At 43.3% G+C, this 16,521-nt stretch overlaps 1 protein-coding gene across 3 annotated transcripts in view; it reads left to right on the forward strand.

The window, feature by feature from the left end:
- Positions 1 to 16,521, forward strand: part of tbc1d1 (TBC1 (tre-2/USP6, BUB2, cdc16) domain family, member 1) — a 47,639-nt gene that overhangs the window by 9,173 nt on the left and 21,945 nt on the right. For all 3 annotated transcript variants that reach the window (XM_079159228.1, XM_079159229.1, XM_079159230.1), the window contains 8 exons: positions 9,248 to 9,811; positions 12,168 to 12,257; positions 12,365 to 12,469; positions 13,478 to 13,610; positions 13,838 to 13,929; positions 15,219 to 15,335; positions 15,458 to 15,580; positions 15,812 to 15,954. In XM_079159228.1, coding sequence (XP_079015354.1) covers positions 9,248 to 9,811; positions 12,168 to 12,257; positions 12,365 to 12,469; positions 13,478 to 13,610; positions 13,838 to 13,929; positions 15,219 to 15,335; positions 15,458 to 15,580; positions 15,812 to 15,954 — 1,367 coding nt within the window. The remainder of the gene's footprint in view (positions 1 to 9,247; positions 9,812 to 12,167; positions 12,258 to 12,364; positions 12,470 to 13,477; positions 13,611 to 13,837; positions 13,930 to 15,218; positions 15,336 to 15,457; positions 15,581 to 15,811; positions 15,955 to 16,521) is intronic.

Below are 16,521 nucleotides of genomic sequence, written 5' to 3' on the forward strand. Positions count from 1 at the left end.
AGTGATTAGGAATGGGACCATATAGCATTCTATCACGGATCGCTGTAAAAACACAATGAGTTGATTGCGGTTTGTTGTCATTGGGCGGATCGTGAATGTCCTCCATGAGTGACTTGAAAAAGCTGTCTAGCTCACTGACTTGGTAGAGAAGTGAAAAATGGAGCCTGGTTTGTGATTTATTCCCTGATTATGATTAGATTGTTTGGTTGGTTGGTTTTTCACAACAACAGAAAGAAATATGTGTCCCATCTGATTTCATGCAAATATTTGTTTTTTAACTAAATTTAAGGTAAAGTGATTCCAGTATGTTTATTAAGAATTTTAAGCATATTTTGATGATTGTGGGAATAATATCGTGAATCACAATTATTCTTGCCAGGATAATGGTGACATGAAATTTCAATTTCCACAGCATGTCATGTTGGTGTTAGGTAGAAATGTCTTGGTAGACGATAGTGGATTTGTTGTTTTGTCTTTAATCTTTGTTGGGCAAACTTCTTGTCACATCCGCCTGCTGCTGTTTCATAAATGTGGGAACTGCTGACGTCCCTCAGCAGTGTGAGAGGGGAACTAGATGCTTCAGAAAGAGCAGAGAATACATTACTTTTTGTAATAATACTAACTGAATACGTACTTCATGTCATTTTCTCCCCTTTTGACCTTTTTGCTCTCTTCGACAAACACTGAAAAGTTCATTTTGTTTATTGCACTGAGTCGCAGCTTCTCTTTTACTTGTACTTGTGTAACTTCCTTCTTTTGGAGGTCAGCACAACAGTAGTCCTATTTAGTTCTGGTTCGGCGGGAGGCAACATGCTTTTTCAGCGTTGCTCCTCTGCGAGAGGCCAAGTTTGCTGGTCACAGCCCGAGGCTGTGTCCCACCGCCTTCCTGTCTGAGATCATGTACATGTCGTGCTGAACAAGATGCCGTGTGTCTGTGGCTCACACTGCTCTCTGAGCAGCAAACTCTCCGCCCTTCAGTGCTCTCAATCCACAACTCCAGATCAGATGTGAAAAGGGGGGAAGTATTGGAATAAGAAATCCAGGAGTGCACGACATATGACGATGACGTACAAAGAAATGCGTCTGCTTGCATTCAACATGGTTGGAGAGATCCCTAACCCTACTATTAGTGACTACACCGTCATTGCTTAGAAACAGTTAATTGGTTTCCATTGGTATCACAGAAACTGAATACGTTTCTTAAAGGCTGGGACAAACTATTATTTTCAATATCATATGCATATAATTAATATGCAGGTTATTTCATCTGTGGAATGTATAAAAATGGTGGGAAAAAAGCCCATTTTAATTTTAAGAGCCGCCATCAGCAAATGCTGCTATTTTTGCTTGAAAAATGACTCAAATTCTAGCAGCAACCCGATTTTGAAAAGTGAAGCCAAAGCCGAAGTGCCTTTAACTTGTATTCTCTCTAATGGCCATCAGGGGGCGACTCCTCTGGTTGTAAAAAGAAGTCAGATCGTATAGAAGTCTATGAGAAAATGACTCTACTTCTCTCTTGATTTATTACCTCAGTAAACATTGTAAACATGAGTTTATGGTCTCAATCTCTAGTTTCAAGTCTTCTTCAATACAGCATGATGTTCATTTAGTAAATGATGGTCCATTTAGAGTCAAATAGACCATAAAGAAGAGTTGCTCTAGGGCGGGTTTAATGTGATTGACAGGTCACTACCAGAGCCGTATACGGCGTCACTACCACAGTGTCATTCCTCCGCAGTCCAAATATGGTAACTTCCACTTACTGGTTGCAAAAAAACCAAGATGGCGACCGCTGAAATGGCAAACTCTAGGCTTCAAAACCACAGTGCACAAACCAAAGGGTGACGTTCCAACAAATAAGTTCACTTCCTATGTACAGTCTGTGCTCCAATTATTGATCAGCTGGAGTGTTTGAGCTTTGTTTGTGTAGACTATGACGTAATCATGCTGAGCAGAGCCGAGGGGCTGAAATGAGAAAAGACTGAACCAGTATAATGTGAGAAAACAAATCCTCCTCTGTACGGCCCGCGTCCTTAAAGACGGGAGTGAGAGGAGAGGGTCACGTTAGGACTAAACGTGTCTGCTGTTTCAGAGAGTCGAGCAGTGAAAGCAGAAGGAAGAGGAAGGGGTAGATTTAGGGGGGGCGTCAGCAAAACAGAGAGAAGTCTGTTGGTAGTGGACAGATAGCAGACTCCACTCTCATGTCACAGTGATTGAAAACAAGTAGACACTAGCAGCACGTTGGGAGAGGAGAACAGTGAGAGAAGCAGCGATCAAACAGGTGAAAGACGGCACGAGCCGCTTTAAAATGAAAAGAAATGCTGCGTTCTGCTGCGTTAAATAGGTTAGGGAAACGCAATGAACACATTTAGATCTGGTCATGGGCTAAATGTGTCAATGGTTTTTGCTTATTATGTTTTTTTTATTGAAGTGATTCAAATATCTCCCTCCTCAAGCATACAAGGGTTGTGGGAAATAGAAAGTAGCTGTGTGGTGTAATGCAGTATTTACTATGTATGGTTCAATACTCTGCAGTTTTGCTGTCATTGCTTGGTATGTTGTCAGTAGATGGGACGCATACATCTGCTACTGTATCAGTGGTAAACATAATGTCTTTCCGGTTGTCCATCCGTACGTACGTTTATTCTCGTGAACGCAACATCTCGATCTCCTCTCATCAAGTTTGGCACAAACATCCACCTGGACTCAAGAATGACACTTTACTTTATTACAATTTATTGTGGTCAAGGGTCGCTGTGACCTCACAAATCACGTTTTTGGCCGTAACTCCGGTAATTATGACAATTTCACACAAATGAAATGATGAACTGATGACAGACAGATATAAACGGCAACTTGACTGGTTGGTGGAGGGATACAACCGCCAGGCAGTGGTTCTAGTGGTTGGCTGATTTAAAGCCCGATGCTTAGGAGAAAGCCTTTTGAACTGTGTATTCCAATGCAAGATAATCACGGAGGTGTGCTTTTTTAATGGCAGAGCATGAGTAAGAAAGTTGAGAGTAGATGCATGTGGATGATCCCAGCTAACTTCTGTCGCTCTCCAGCTATCTATGTACTCGTTGTCTCCTGATGTCTGTCTGAACAGGGTCCTACATCACCAAAACATGGATCTATAGTTCTTCCTCACAAGCTTCCAAATCCCACTGTGTGTTTATATTTAGTGCCATGTGAGAGGCCCTTATCTTGAAGACATGGAGAGTTTATAAAAAGCAGCGTGCTGCGCTCAGATACGTCATAATAAAAAGTCAAATTTAGAAGCTGCAAAAGTTCCCTCTTATCCCGAGTTGTTTAACTTTACTCGCATGAATATAAATATACGGAGGCAAAGGAAGAGGGGCCTGGAAGACTTCCTGGTAGCTTTTAAAAACATGTAATGACACAGAGACGGACACGGACACACATCAGTCAGGGAACACTTCCATTGACTGTTTGCCGGTAAACTGCTAAGAAGCTCAGAGGTAACAGTTCTGAGATTTAAGTTCATGTTTGAACTCAGCACCATCTCTTTCTTTTCCTTTATCGACTCCTCTTTTCTTTTTATATCTCACTCCACCCCTCCTTTTCCATTCTGTTGACACAAAAGGTCCGCAGGTCCAGTGTTTGATGTGAGAGATTGAATGTTTTATGTCCCGACTGCAGCTTATCACGAGGCATGGGTACAGAGAGCCTGTGTTAAACGGGCCACTGCTCAATTATTAAAGACCAGAGTATTGATGAGCTCCAACGTTAGCGTTTCTTCATTCACTACCTTTTTAACAGCCTCTCTCCCTGCTCTAGAATAATAATTATTATAATAAATCTAACTATACTTATCTGTGCCTGAGTGTTGGTCACGTGCTAACAAACCATCCAGGCTACACAGCATCACGTGTCACTTTACAATTCAACCCTAGGAAGTATTCACAGAGGGCAGACTTTTGACATTTCCTACCAAATATCAGAAAATTCTGCTGTGAAAAAGGTCTATTGGCGACCCCACAAAATTCCCATCACTCCCAACAACTTCAGCGATGTCCAATCCGTTACCTGAGGACTGTGTGAGTGTGCAGAGCCCTTAAATGATTGGATTATTGTTGCTCATGATGACGAGGCTGTTATTGTTTTAAGAACAAGAGCTAGCGAAGCTCATGCCGAGGCAAGACGCAGCAGGACCCGGCCTGAAGAGTCAGGTGTGTGAGGCGGCGGTGTTACGTCACCAATGATGTGACTCAACCACTGCTTCTGCTTCGCTCGTCTTCTTCCTCATTCTCTGTTCCGTGGTCTGGTTCCCTGCAGCGCTCTGCTGCTAGCTGGGCTCACAGCAGAGCGCTGCAGGGAGGACGTGCAGGCCGACCCCCGGAAGGGATTTCTCCTTTTGGATTTTGGATTGTTGCAGAAAATAAACTCTGTGTCAAACAAAAAAAATGTATGATACTTGCATGTTTTGTTCAGCAAGATAATCTTCACATGTGAATGGCACTTTTATGATTTTAGAAGCGTGAATACAATCAGCAGAAGTAAAAATCATAAACAGGCTATAAAGGAACAACACCACGGCCACATGACCTGGAGGACGAGTGTTCTAGTGAGGACACTTTGTAGTCTCAGTCAGCTGCCTTTTTAACTCCTACAGCTTCAACATTCATGAGAGAGGTATTTACTGACGTGAACAAAACGTTACAATCTCTGAAGCTTGTGGTAACCGCAGACCTTCTGTCACGCATCTATACAAAATCCAATTTACTTTGAGACGAGTGCAAAAACATCTTCATTTTAGGATTTAAGGACTCATTCCTGCAGTACTCTAGAAGCATGTGTGTGTGTTTGCAGACAAAGGTTATAGCCCGACTTGTATGTTGTTTCTGATGATGATAATGATGTATTTTTGTAGCATCATATCTTTTATCTATTGTTTGTTTTATTAAATTGATAAAAGTACCACAGATTTTCTTTTTATTCCCTGATCTTCCGGCTTTATTTATCATAATGAACTCTCCATGCCCGTGGTACACAAACACAGCTGTGAGGCTTTAAATGGACGGGCTCCCTCATACATCTCTTGTCTCACTAACCCATTAACTCCATCCTCCTTTACGTTGTCTTGATGCCAGTGTAACAGCCACAGGATTGGGTTAGCTACCATTACCTCAACAAGGGGAAGCAGTCAGTGATCTGAGCACCCAGCTTGGGAAACTAGGAGATGTGGGTGTGCGGTGTGCAGTGTTTGTGGGTGTGCAGTGTTTGTAGGTGTGCAGTGGGAGATTATTGCAGTGAAGTGTGTTGTTGTCATTTTAACATTATAATGTGAGTGTGTACTTTTCTTTCTCTGGGTAATTTTCTTTCTCTTTAAATAAACTGAAGTTGACGCACAATCGCACAACAACAAGAATGCAAACTTCCTACTTCTACTCACCGAGTTCTAGTTATGTATATTTACATAGAGGAAGTCTTATTCGGTAGTGGCCTGGGAAATGCTGATGAATTTGTGAAGACATTAGTCATTTCTGTCAAAGTAGAAAACTCGGTAAATGAGTAAAGATAGATGTTCGGCTTACTTTTTTGCAGGAATAACCACTCGCTGAGAGACACTGAGCTGCAGTCCGCCTCTCTGCGGTCAATCAGCTGTTTTGCTAGCGCTGGACGAGAGGGAGGCTTTTACTCTCTATGTCAGGGGTGGCCAACCAGTCAGAGACCAAGAGCCACATTTTTTACTGTGTTACCGCAAAGAGCCACATCATACACATGGGCACACATGAACATCACCCTATCCCTTCCTCACACACACACATACCTTTGCTCAGCCAGATTTATTGTAAATGTCACACACCAATATGATAATGACAGAAATGGACTCCTAAGACCACAGGCCAGTCATTTTCAACAATGAACATTGTGTACACTGTCTCACACAGACAAACTCTCAGTTCAACCAAGTCCACAAACAAAAATATAATAATTTACAATAGTGTTTTTCTTTTACTATGCATGTTACTTAGTGGGACTTCTGGCATTCCTTGCCTTGAACAATCCTCTTCAAATCTGGCTTGTATTCCGTTGTTGCCACTCGAAGCAATTCTTTCACATGGGTGTCAGTCAGAACAGATCGATGCTTTGATTTCACGTGTTTCAGGGTAGAAAACACAGACTCGCAGACGTATGTTGACCCAAACATTGACAGTATCTTAAGCGCAGCCCGTTTGACATTGGGGTATTTTTTCATTGGCACACTTTTCCAGAACTCAATGGTCCCTTAAAGCAGGTTTGAGTTGGTCCTCCTCACAAAGATCGATCATCTCCAACTCAGCCGCATCCTCATCTGTGACTAGCGGGGCTTCCAAACAGTCCGTCTCGGCGTTAAATGGGTCGACGAGGAACGTAATCTGTGGCCGCACATGCGCGTTTGACGAACATTAAAAAAACACAAATACAAACTTCGATATGAACGTAAGAGCCGCATGAAACCGGGCAAAGAGCCGCATGCGGCTCGCGAGCCGCGGGTTGGCCACCCCTGCTCTATGTTGTCCTTTTAGTTACTGCGTTGATGTTGCAACGGCTGCCAACTATCAGCAGAAGGCTACAAGTCACCAGTGTCCCTGCTGTGTCCAGCAGAGACGAGATCTCAGTCGGTGTGTTTGTAACAAAACACAGTGAACGTCATGATCTTAATCCGAGGTTATCCGGCTTAAAGGTCCACAGAGTTTTTACTCTGTCATCATATTATTGATTGGATTTCATTCTTTTGTTCTGCTCATTACTTATCCACTACAAAACAATTGTTGTGTGAAATGGCAGTGAGCCGCAGTCATAGTCAAACAATGCACACCTGCACCTTTTGGCTGTATTCCTTTCAGACTGACTCAGTGAGTCACATTAAACCACGATTGTGGTGCAGCTGAATGATCAGTGTCTGCTATCAAACCAGTATTGATCACGACGATGGATAACAGAATTGGTTTAGTTTAGCTTAGTAACTGTATCAAGCTGACCAACAGCCCAACGTATCCTCATACAACGGTACGTGTGATGTCTTACCAAAAGTTACTCCTCGTTTTTCGTGCGTTTTGTCACGAAAGCCAGCAAGACGTGTCAATTTGAATTGAAATAACCATGTTGTGGAATACTTTGGAGTTAGATTTTCTGCATATTAAGAGAAAAGATGTAGCATCAAGGGAATGTTCTTTAAAAGTAGTGTGTGTGTGTGTGTGTGTGTGTGTGTGTGTGTGTGTGTGTGTGTGTGTGTGTGTGTGTGTGTGTGTGTGTGTGTGTGTGTGTGTGTGTGTGTGTGTGTGTGTGTGTGTGTGTGTGTGTGTGTGTGTGTGCGCGTGCGCGTGCGTGCGTGTGGTGTAGGAATAATGAATGGCCCAGTCCGAACATGAATATCCAGGAAGCCGGACATGAGCAACAAAGCCTTTTCTGCCGCTCTGCTCTGTGTCCGATGCTCGCTTGAATCTGCGAAGTCTGAAAATGAGTGTTTACATAGATTATATAAACTGCATTCACAGCCAAGTAATACAAAACCAGTATAATACATAACCTCTGTATACATTGCAGTTTCCTGGATACAGTTTATGGATGGCAGTGAGTGCGTGTGTGTAGTTGTAACTCGTCGTGCTCCACTTATTGATGACCAACGGCTGCATCCTGACTGCTGGATCCATTTGGGATGTCAGACAGGGGCGCAGTGTGTGTGTAGGGGCAGAAAACACAGCTGTGGTCCTCTCTACTGTAATGCAACTGCAATTGTTAATATCAATGGAGTTGATCTAAAAAGACGGTTCAGCTGCTGAGTAAACAAACCGCGGTGAACCGAAAGCATTGCTTGTGTCCTGCTGTTTATTCCTGCCGTGCATCATCCCAGGATGAAAGAGACTAAAGCCCCCTGACATACTTTGTATCGATCGCCCTGATGCACCACAGCTCCATCCATGCCACCATTGAGGGTCCGCGTTGATCTGTCTGGCACCGACTGAACTGGAGCGTGGCAGGAAACTGTCATTTACGTCACACAGACTAAAGAGGCAGAAAGTATTTGCCCAAAAGAAACAGTGAATTATTAATTGTTGTTATAAAGTTAGAACCATGATTAGGGGTCCCTCTCAATACCCTTAAGACAACTAGCTCCGACCGTAGCGCCCTTAGCAGCGAAGAATATCTTAAGCTGCCTGTTGAAGAGTGACAGCAGTTGTTTCGGCTCTGCATGACGGTGTGTGAAAAATTCATATCATACGGGAAATGAAAACCGGTATACCGCCCAGCACTAGTCTGTTGTTATTGTTTATGTATAGAATAATTAGGTTAAAAACTCATTTAATATGCTGCAGCTAGTTTGACATGTATTTATAATTCATTTATGGTACTAGGTAGAGTGCTCTTAGTGCACTGTGACTGATTTAATGAATCTAAAGATAACATGCAGATTTTGTTTTCCACCGGTCCACTAACCGTTTGGTTTGAAGAGTAGGTAGACTTTCGGTCTTTGGTTGACTACAGCCCGAGTTTATTTAGCGAGAGGTAGGAGGAAAAAAGGAAAGGAGGGGTCAGGAGGAAAGGAAAGAAGGGAATCAAATAAAAGGAGAGTGAGTACAAAGCCTGCTTTGAGACTAACGGTCCCAATTCGGCTCCTTTTCAACACACGCCGTCACAAGGGCGGCTCCATTTCAGGTGAGCTCATGGTGGGGTGAAGAAAATCAGTAGGTCTTTAGTGTTAATGCACTATTGCTTCTGTAGGCAGCCACCTGTTCATTGATGTGTGCCATCATATGAGCACCCAGTCTAACACGAAGAGCAGCTATTGATTATTAAAGTACCTGAAGAAAGACTTCTATTGTGGCAATGGATATGATGGTGTGAACCGTTTTAGCCTTTGTTTGACATTAGGTTTTGTACACTATGCAAAGTAGTTAGCAGAAACTTGAACTTGAATAAAGTAGTGTGCATGTTAACATGTTAAAAATCTTTGCATTGGCTCCGTTTATGCTCCACGACATCATCTTGATAGAGCTTCAGATTCATGTACGCAGTGAGTTTGGAAACATTCCTTTTGTTGATCAGGAAAATGACAGATCGCTGCGTGTTGCACAGTTTCACCTTTTACTTTAGGGTTCATTGTTTTATCATGGGCTCCAAAAGCTCTCAAGGTGTTTTTTTTCATGTTCAAATGGATGCGATACTCACTAGGCACTGTGACGCAAATGGTGTTTTATCACAGTAGTTTCAAGTTCCTATCTCCTGCTTGCTATCCCTCCAGGTTCCTGAGATCATCAGTACGTTGAGGCAGGCCGGGAAGAGCTCGGCGCGCAGCGATGACATCACCTCCACTTCCACCAAAACGTCCTCTGGAGGCAACGACCCCCCCGAGACATGTCGCTCGTCTCTCTCAGCTGCCATGTCTCCGACAGCCTTTTCTAAGAAGTTCGAGGTGCTGTTTTGTGGCCGCGCGAGTGTCGCTCACAAGAAAGCCCCCCCCGCCCTGATCGACGAGTGCATCGAGAAGTTCGGCCAGCTGCATGGCTCGGGGGCGAGCGACAAAGGAGGGAATGGCGGTGGGTTGGCGGGCGGGCTGAAGAAGGCATTGACCTTTCAACCCAACGGACTCGAGAGCGACGACGTCGGTAACGGTGCTGCGGGAAGCCCAACCGCCGGGAAGCGACCCATCCTGTTCAAAAGAGACCCCAGCTTCCCCTGTCTGCAGGCCCTGGATGAGAATGGACTCTCACCTGAGATCTCTCACACCAACACTACTGAGGCACACGCCCACTCCGCTGGAGTCCAGCCCACCAGCCTGCAGGAGAACAGGACCATGCTGTTTACGGTAATTCTCATGAACTTAGCAAGTAGGCTCTAATTACTCCCATTTTTATTCTCTTTGACAGATAGAACCCATCACATATACAGTACTTCCCAAGAAATCAAACAAATTCTCGATAACTATATCTGTCAGTCAGCGTGCCAATCATTGGGACCATACACGCTGTATATACTCCATATAGTTCTTTATGCATTGTCTACAGAGATGCACAACCTGGAGAAAAGTGTCAAGTTGTCACTCAAAATTCACTCACAACAGTGTACAGAAGTTTTTAGTTACAGAAGGAAAAACAGTAAAGATTTACACCTGGTAGAGACCTGCAAGGGAAAATGAAATCATGCAAAAGACAATGTTGAATTGCTGCACATTGTCAGCTGTGAGTTAGAAATGCAACCTTTCAGTCATGGCCCTCATCCGGCATCCTGACCTAGGACTGAAAAATTGCATTCCTTATAAACTAGAAAGGTGCACTCAGTAGAGGTGTGTCTGCAGCGACACCAATAAGGCATCGTAAAACGCACTTCATTCAAACTCCAGTACAAGCAGCTATGGATGCAATCAATAAGTCGTCATATAAGACTCGTACTACAATCTTGGCAAAAAAATGAAACTCTCTGTTAGCTCTTAGCTGTTAGCTAAACACACCGCTGGGGGCTGGCGACGCCCCTCCCAGCCGGGGGCCGTACAAAAGTAGTGAGTTAAGAGTCAGTCAATGGCAGGACAAAACAGGCAATAAAAGGTGCTTTTAAAAAAAAGTGAGTCACCGCAACAATGAGCATGCAGTCATGACTGGGCCCCAAAAATATTATGCAGTTTGCTGCAGCTGAATGCATGATTAGCTGTGGACAGACACAGGTGCATATTCACTCACACACTTGACTGATCGCATGATCCCCGTGCAGTAGATAATAATAATCTGTCGCACATTCATTTTCACGTACAACCTATTAGAAAAACAGCACACTGCTTCCCAGACAGACACTCTTTCGTGTGACTTCTTCCGGCTCACACACGATGGTTTATCTCAGATGTCTTTGTTGAGAATAACAAGAGAAGTGCTGTAAAGTGCAATTTTGGATCCCCTGAATAACAAGTCCTCACACTCGCTCCTAAACGACAGAGACGGAGAGAACAAAAGGGAAAAATAAATAAATCTCCTAATGACTCAGCAAGAGAAAGTACTGACTGCTGTTTAAAAAGAGCTTAGTCACACTCCTCTTTCTCACCTTTATGTGGCCTCAGGGAGTCTGCTGCCAACAGCCTTCCTGTTTGTCCCACTGACAGGAAATGTGACCGCTGGCACAGGAACCACCAGGGCCTGCTGCTGTCCCTCAGGACATACAGACATGTTATTGACACTGATGATGCATGCTGCTGCTGACATGGGTAGTAGACAGTATGACTTCATCATGGTGACACCACTTTTTTAATATATTTATAATATATTTAGGAATTTATCGCGAGCTGCGATAAAAAAACACTATGATTGAGCGTGATGAATTTACAATATCACGAGTGACTTGAAAAAGCTGTCTAGCTTTCTGTCATGGAAGTGAAAAACAGGAATTATCACGTACGAAAGAAGATTTTATCCTTTATTTATGCTGGGAGACTTATTTGTACTTCATTTAAGAGTTTTTTTCAAAAAAAAGTCCCCTCAGTGCTGCAATATAATTATCTATTTCGTAACAAAATGAAAGTTATTCCAGTACATTTTAGTGATTTAGAGTTTTGAGCATATTTTGATGATTATCGTAATAATGTGGTGAATCTCAACTATTTTGGCCAGGACCATGTTGACATGAATTTATTATATATCGTCCCTAGATGTGATTGATATTCCGTACAGCAGAGCATTGAATGGCAGCATGTTAATAAAAAGAATAGCTGTGATCTCTGTGTGAAGACTCTGGATTTAACAGACATGAGATCAGCTGCTTATTCCAAACCACTGAGTCCCTTTTTCTTTTGAGGAGCGATAGTGACTCATGTCCTAATGATGGTATGAATGGGGGATATCCACGGAAGTGGAACTGTTCTAAAGTTCATCGGTACTTTTTCAAAAGACATGAAATGAAACTACCTCATTTGACAAATCCGATTTATAACTGAAAAGATTATTTTTAGGCTTCCCTTTTTATATCACGTAATCATTGACCCAGACTTCAGTGTGAGGAGTCTGAACTTGAACCACAACTAGTTAAGTGTGCGAGGCTCATTATTTCTCTCACAACCACACCACAAGCCTCACCACACACAGAAGCACACACACACTACACACCGCAAGACCATTCAAACACCCACACTCAGAGACACCATTAGATTGACTGTTTTCTCTTTGTGTCTGTATTTGCTGCAGGTGGGCAGGTCTCAGATCTTCTTGGTCAGTCCAGACACTAAGAAAGTTGCCATAGAGAAGACTTTCAGAGAGATCTCCTTCTGCTCACAGGTAGGAATGAAGCACTGCGTTTCTGCACAATACTGTCTGTCCAGGCTCGTGTGGGATCTTTAAAACCCCATCCTGAACCCTGAAGCGCCTGATCGTCTCTCTTCCAGGGTATCCGTCACGTGGATCACTTCGGCTTCATTTGCAGGGAGACGGTGGAAGGAGGAAGCTGCCACTTTGTGTGCTACGTGTTCCAGTGCACCGACGAGTCGCTGGTGAGAGACGGATAATGAAAGGAGAGCATGCTAGAAAAGGATGGGACATAAAAGAAATCATAGTAATTCACGTGTTTTGCCGTTTTTATTATGTTCGGGTTGTCCAGACGTCTGTTTGATTCTCTTGAACTTGATATCTAAAATAAGAAAAACCTGGAGGGGATTTCTTTAAATTTCAAGGTTGACCTGATTTAACATTTGATGGTCAAATGGCACTGTGACCTCACAAACACATTTTTGGACACAACACAAGAATTCCTCTGCTAATTATAACAAAGGTTCAATAGGATGAAGTGAAGACATGTATGTAAACTGCAACACTCCAAATAGGCACGTATGTGTTGGTACAATTCATTCATAATGCACATCTACAAAGCTAAAAACGACTCTTGTATAATTGTTAATTGGAACACAATGCACAGTTGAGCATTGTGTGTATTTCCTGTAAATAATTTCACATATATTTCCATATCAGTGCCTCCCACTCAGTTTAATTTAACACCTGTAGAGGTTGCTTTGGGTTTACAATTAAATTGTGCTCGGAATCTTGAGGCCTATGACTCAGAGCTCTGTGCTCCGATGAGTCATGGTGTGTTTGATAAAAAGCCTCGGTCATCACACGGCTGTACTGTAGTATCTGACTGCTGCCAGAGTAAACTAGACAACCTGTGGGGGGGGGGAACTGCACATCCTGTTTACTTTACTCTTATTTTTACTTCTACCAGTTTTATACGGCATATGAAACTGCTGAGACCCAGATTTTCCACGTATATTGAAACTTTCCTAGAATTAGGAAAGGACAAAAAAAAAAATATTAGGTCAAGAATGGGGTGGATTTGTTCAAATATCTGTTCTCTGGTGGAATGCAGTTCTGAAAAGAAGCTAATGTAAATTAATACGGGTAGAAGTAAACCCATAGATGCACTGACGATATCGAAAGGCTGTATGTTGAAGAATGGGTGAAAAACACCAACAAAGCATAAAGAAGAATGTGTTTTGCTCTTGTAGGTGGATGAGATCATGCTGACTTTGAAGCAGGCGTTCTCTGTGGCTGCCCTGCAGCAGAATGCGAAGACCCAGAGCCAGCAGTGTGGCGGCTGCCCCATGCAGCAGCTCCACAGACTGTGTGAGAGGATAGAAGGTAGGCAGCTGCATCTCTGTAGATAACCGCATCCCATAAGGTATATCATGCTGCTGAATTAAGTGACCTATAAACTATGGGTGGTGTACAATATAAAACTGCCACACCATCGACCCTCAGTACCCCACATACTGTGTGAACCTACACCTACTATAAGTAAAACAACTGTGATGTGACACCAGTATTGTCTGCTGCAAATTTTTATTCACCATTTACATATTTTTCAGGTCTGCACCCATCTAAAACCAAGCTGGAGCTTCAGAGACACCTGGCCACTCTGGACAACCAGGAGCAAGCGTCGGTCTTTGAGAACACTATGGTAACGCGTCTGTCCCGACGGTGCACATGTGGGCCCAAGTGTCAATTCCTAGAGTTCCCTCTGAGGCTACTGTAGCTAGAAACAAACCAATCAGTCTGCAGTTTTATCTTCATGTCCCAGTGAAACGGACGTCTTTAGCTTCTCCACTGTGACGTATTTCACAGTGGAGTAACATTTGAGGGGTGTGCAGTGGCAAAGAGGGATGTAAATCTTTTCCATTTTATTTGCTGAGGAGCCGTTCATCTGCAGTGACACAGAGCCGGTTAAAATCAGCAAAGACTCCCTTGATTGAGTTAGACCTCAGACACGTGGTGTCTTATCTTCCTATCTCTCCATTTTGCCCTGTTACCTACTGCCACCCACAACCGGTGAAGTGCGGTTTTATATGACCGCTGTGGCTAGCTAGTCGCACAAAGTCTCATTTGATTGGATACATTTTTGTAAACGTCCGCGTGCAGGACGAGTCATCAGACATTTAGAAAATAATCAATCAATCAGGTTTTATTTATAGAGCAGCTTTCAAACAAATCCAATCCAATTCAAAGTGCTTTACAAATGAGTGACAAGATGGAAATGGAGAGAAGGTGAAGAACCAAATAAAGTTCAGAAAATAAATAAAATACAACATTGAATTTTAACCAGAACAATATGTTCTGGTAAAAAACACTACATGAAAGCCAGACAGTCGCAGGAGTCCAGCCTAGTAGTTATAAAAGCCAGGGATGCAATCATGATTTTCATGTATCACCGTGGAATCACTGATCTGCCTTTACACGTGACATAAATATTTCTGCCACCTCATCTCTCAGTGTTCTGGTCTGTTTCACTCTCTGTGGCTCTCTCAACACGTCCGTCTGTTTTCCCAGAAACACAAGTGGACTGTTTGATAAAGCACATATGTTTAAATGTTGCAACTTAATCTTTAGGCCCGCTGATGTTATTTTATCCATCATTGGTACTACACATTGTTGACCAAGGTGAGCCTTGGGAGGAGACTGCCCTCAAGTATTTCTCTATGACTCAGCTGACATCTGCTGGTGATGTGGCTGAACTGCAGCACCACATCAGTGCTGATCTCTCGACACATGAGATCATGCTTTGCTAACGCAAAACAGCACAGTGTGTCCACTCTTCTAATGTAATGTAGCTATTGTCCACTCGAAACCCCTCACATTTGGATGCTGCTTTTATGTCAACACTCGCAAACTCTTCCCCACGTATCATTTATTCGGCATGGTCGAAAAAGAAAAATGTAATAAATTATTTTTTGCATTTTGTGTGTGTTTCAGAGGGCTCGTCCTAAGAGCGACCAGGAAGAGAATGAGTTGGTGATGGCCTCTTTGAGGGATCTGTATGAGGAGAGGCAGAGGAGCCATCAGCACACTCTGCCCGGAGACAGCAAACAGGTCACTTTATTACAAATATCCCTTTCACTTAGAATGAAATAAGTGTCATACTAAGCTTATACATTACTCCCACTCACTCCCTGTCTCGCTGTCTCCCTCTATGTCTCTCCATGTATATGTAGGTGTGTGAGGAGGCAGCTCCAGCCCCAGTGGATCCACAGCAGAGTAGCAGTCGGCAGCGACTCGAGCAGTTCAAGAGCCGAGCCAAGCGCTCGCTCACCGAGTCCCTGGAGGGGATCTGGAAGGTAAAATTGTTCTTTCTTTCTTGGTTTGTATTCAGTAGTGCTCAAGTAGTCACTTGTATACATGGTATGCTGTCATTATTGTGATCTAACATAGAAGAACAGGCCTTTTGGAGGACATGGTAGTTTTCATAATCGTTAATCTTTACACTTTGAATGTTAAACTTGAAGTAATATGCCGGTTTGTGATCTTCGACCTGCTGTGTATAACCTTGGCGTGTGTGCTGTTGGCAGGGGAGCAGCAAGGCCCGAGCTCAGAGGGACAACAGTGTGGGAAGTGACGGCGGCATTTGTACGCTCAACAGCAGCCAGGACCAGTCTTGTCTAGATGACCCCTTGCCCGCCTCCTCCCAGCAGCGACCCACCAGCCCACTCAGGTAAACACACATGCCCACACACACACTGATTCATATCTTGGGACAGAACAGTCAGGGATTCAAAGGTCAGAGCAGTTCTACTTGGATTTCATTATCGTAGAGGTTGATGAGACCCTGAGTTCCAAGATCCTGATCCCTGGCTTTGTGAAAAACCAGCCTCCAGAATAGATTGATAATTCAATGCATTTTGAAATGGCTGTTTAGCTTGAAAACTGTTGCTTGCAATACCAGAAAGGACAGAATTGGTATTTATTCATTGTCAAAATCAGTAAAAAGCAGAAGCAGCATGTGTATATACATTCAGTAGCTAGCGTAGCATAGAAGTGCTAACGCTGGTTAATGATGCTAAAGTAAGTGCTAAAGTACACATTGGATGTAGCTAATGACTTACATCTGCTTACAACCTCTCCGGTAACGGGTATCACTTTTACACAACGTTTAACCGAGACTCGCTCCAAATCCACTAACCAACCTGTAGATCGATTACATGACAGTCCATGAGCAGAAACGGATAGTTGTTGTTGGACCCTGGTCAGAACTGGCTTATGCTACGCTATGACTGGCCAG

This window comes from Pholis gunnellus (assembly GCF_910591455.1).
Source record: "Pholis gunnellus genome assembly, chromosome: 5".
In the NCBI taxonomy this organism is placed as follows: domain Eukaryota; kingdom Metazoa; phylum Chordata; class Actinopteri; order Perciformes; family Pholidae; genus Pholis; species Pholis gunnellus.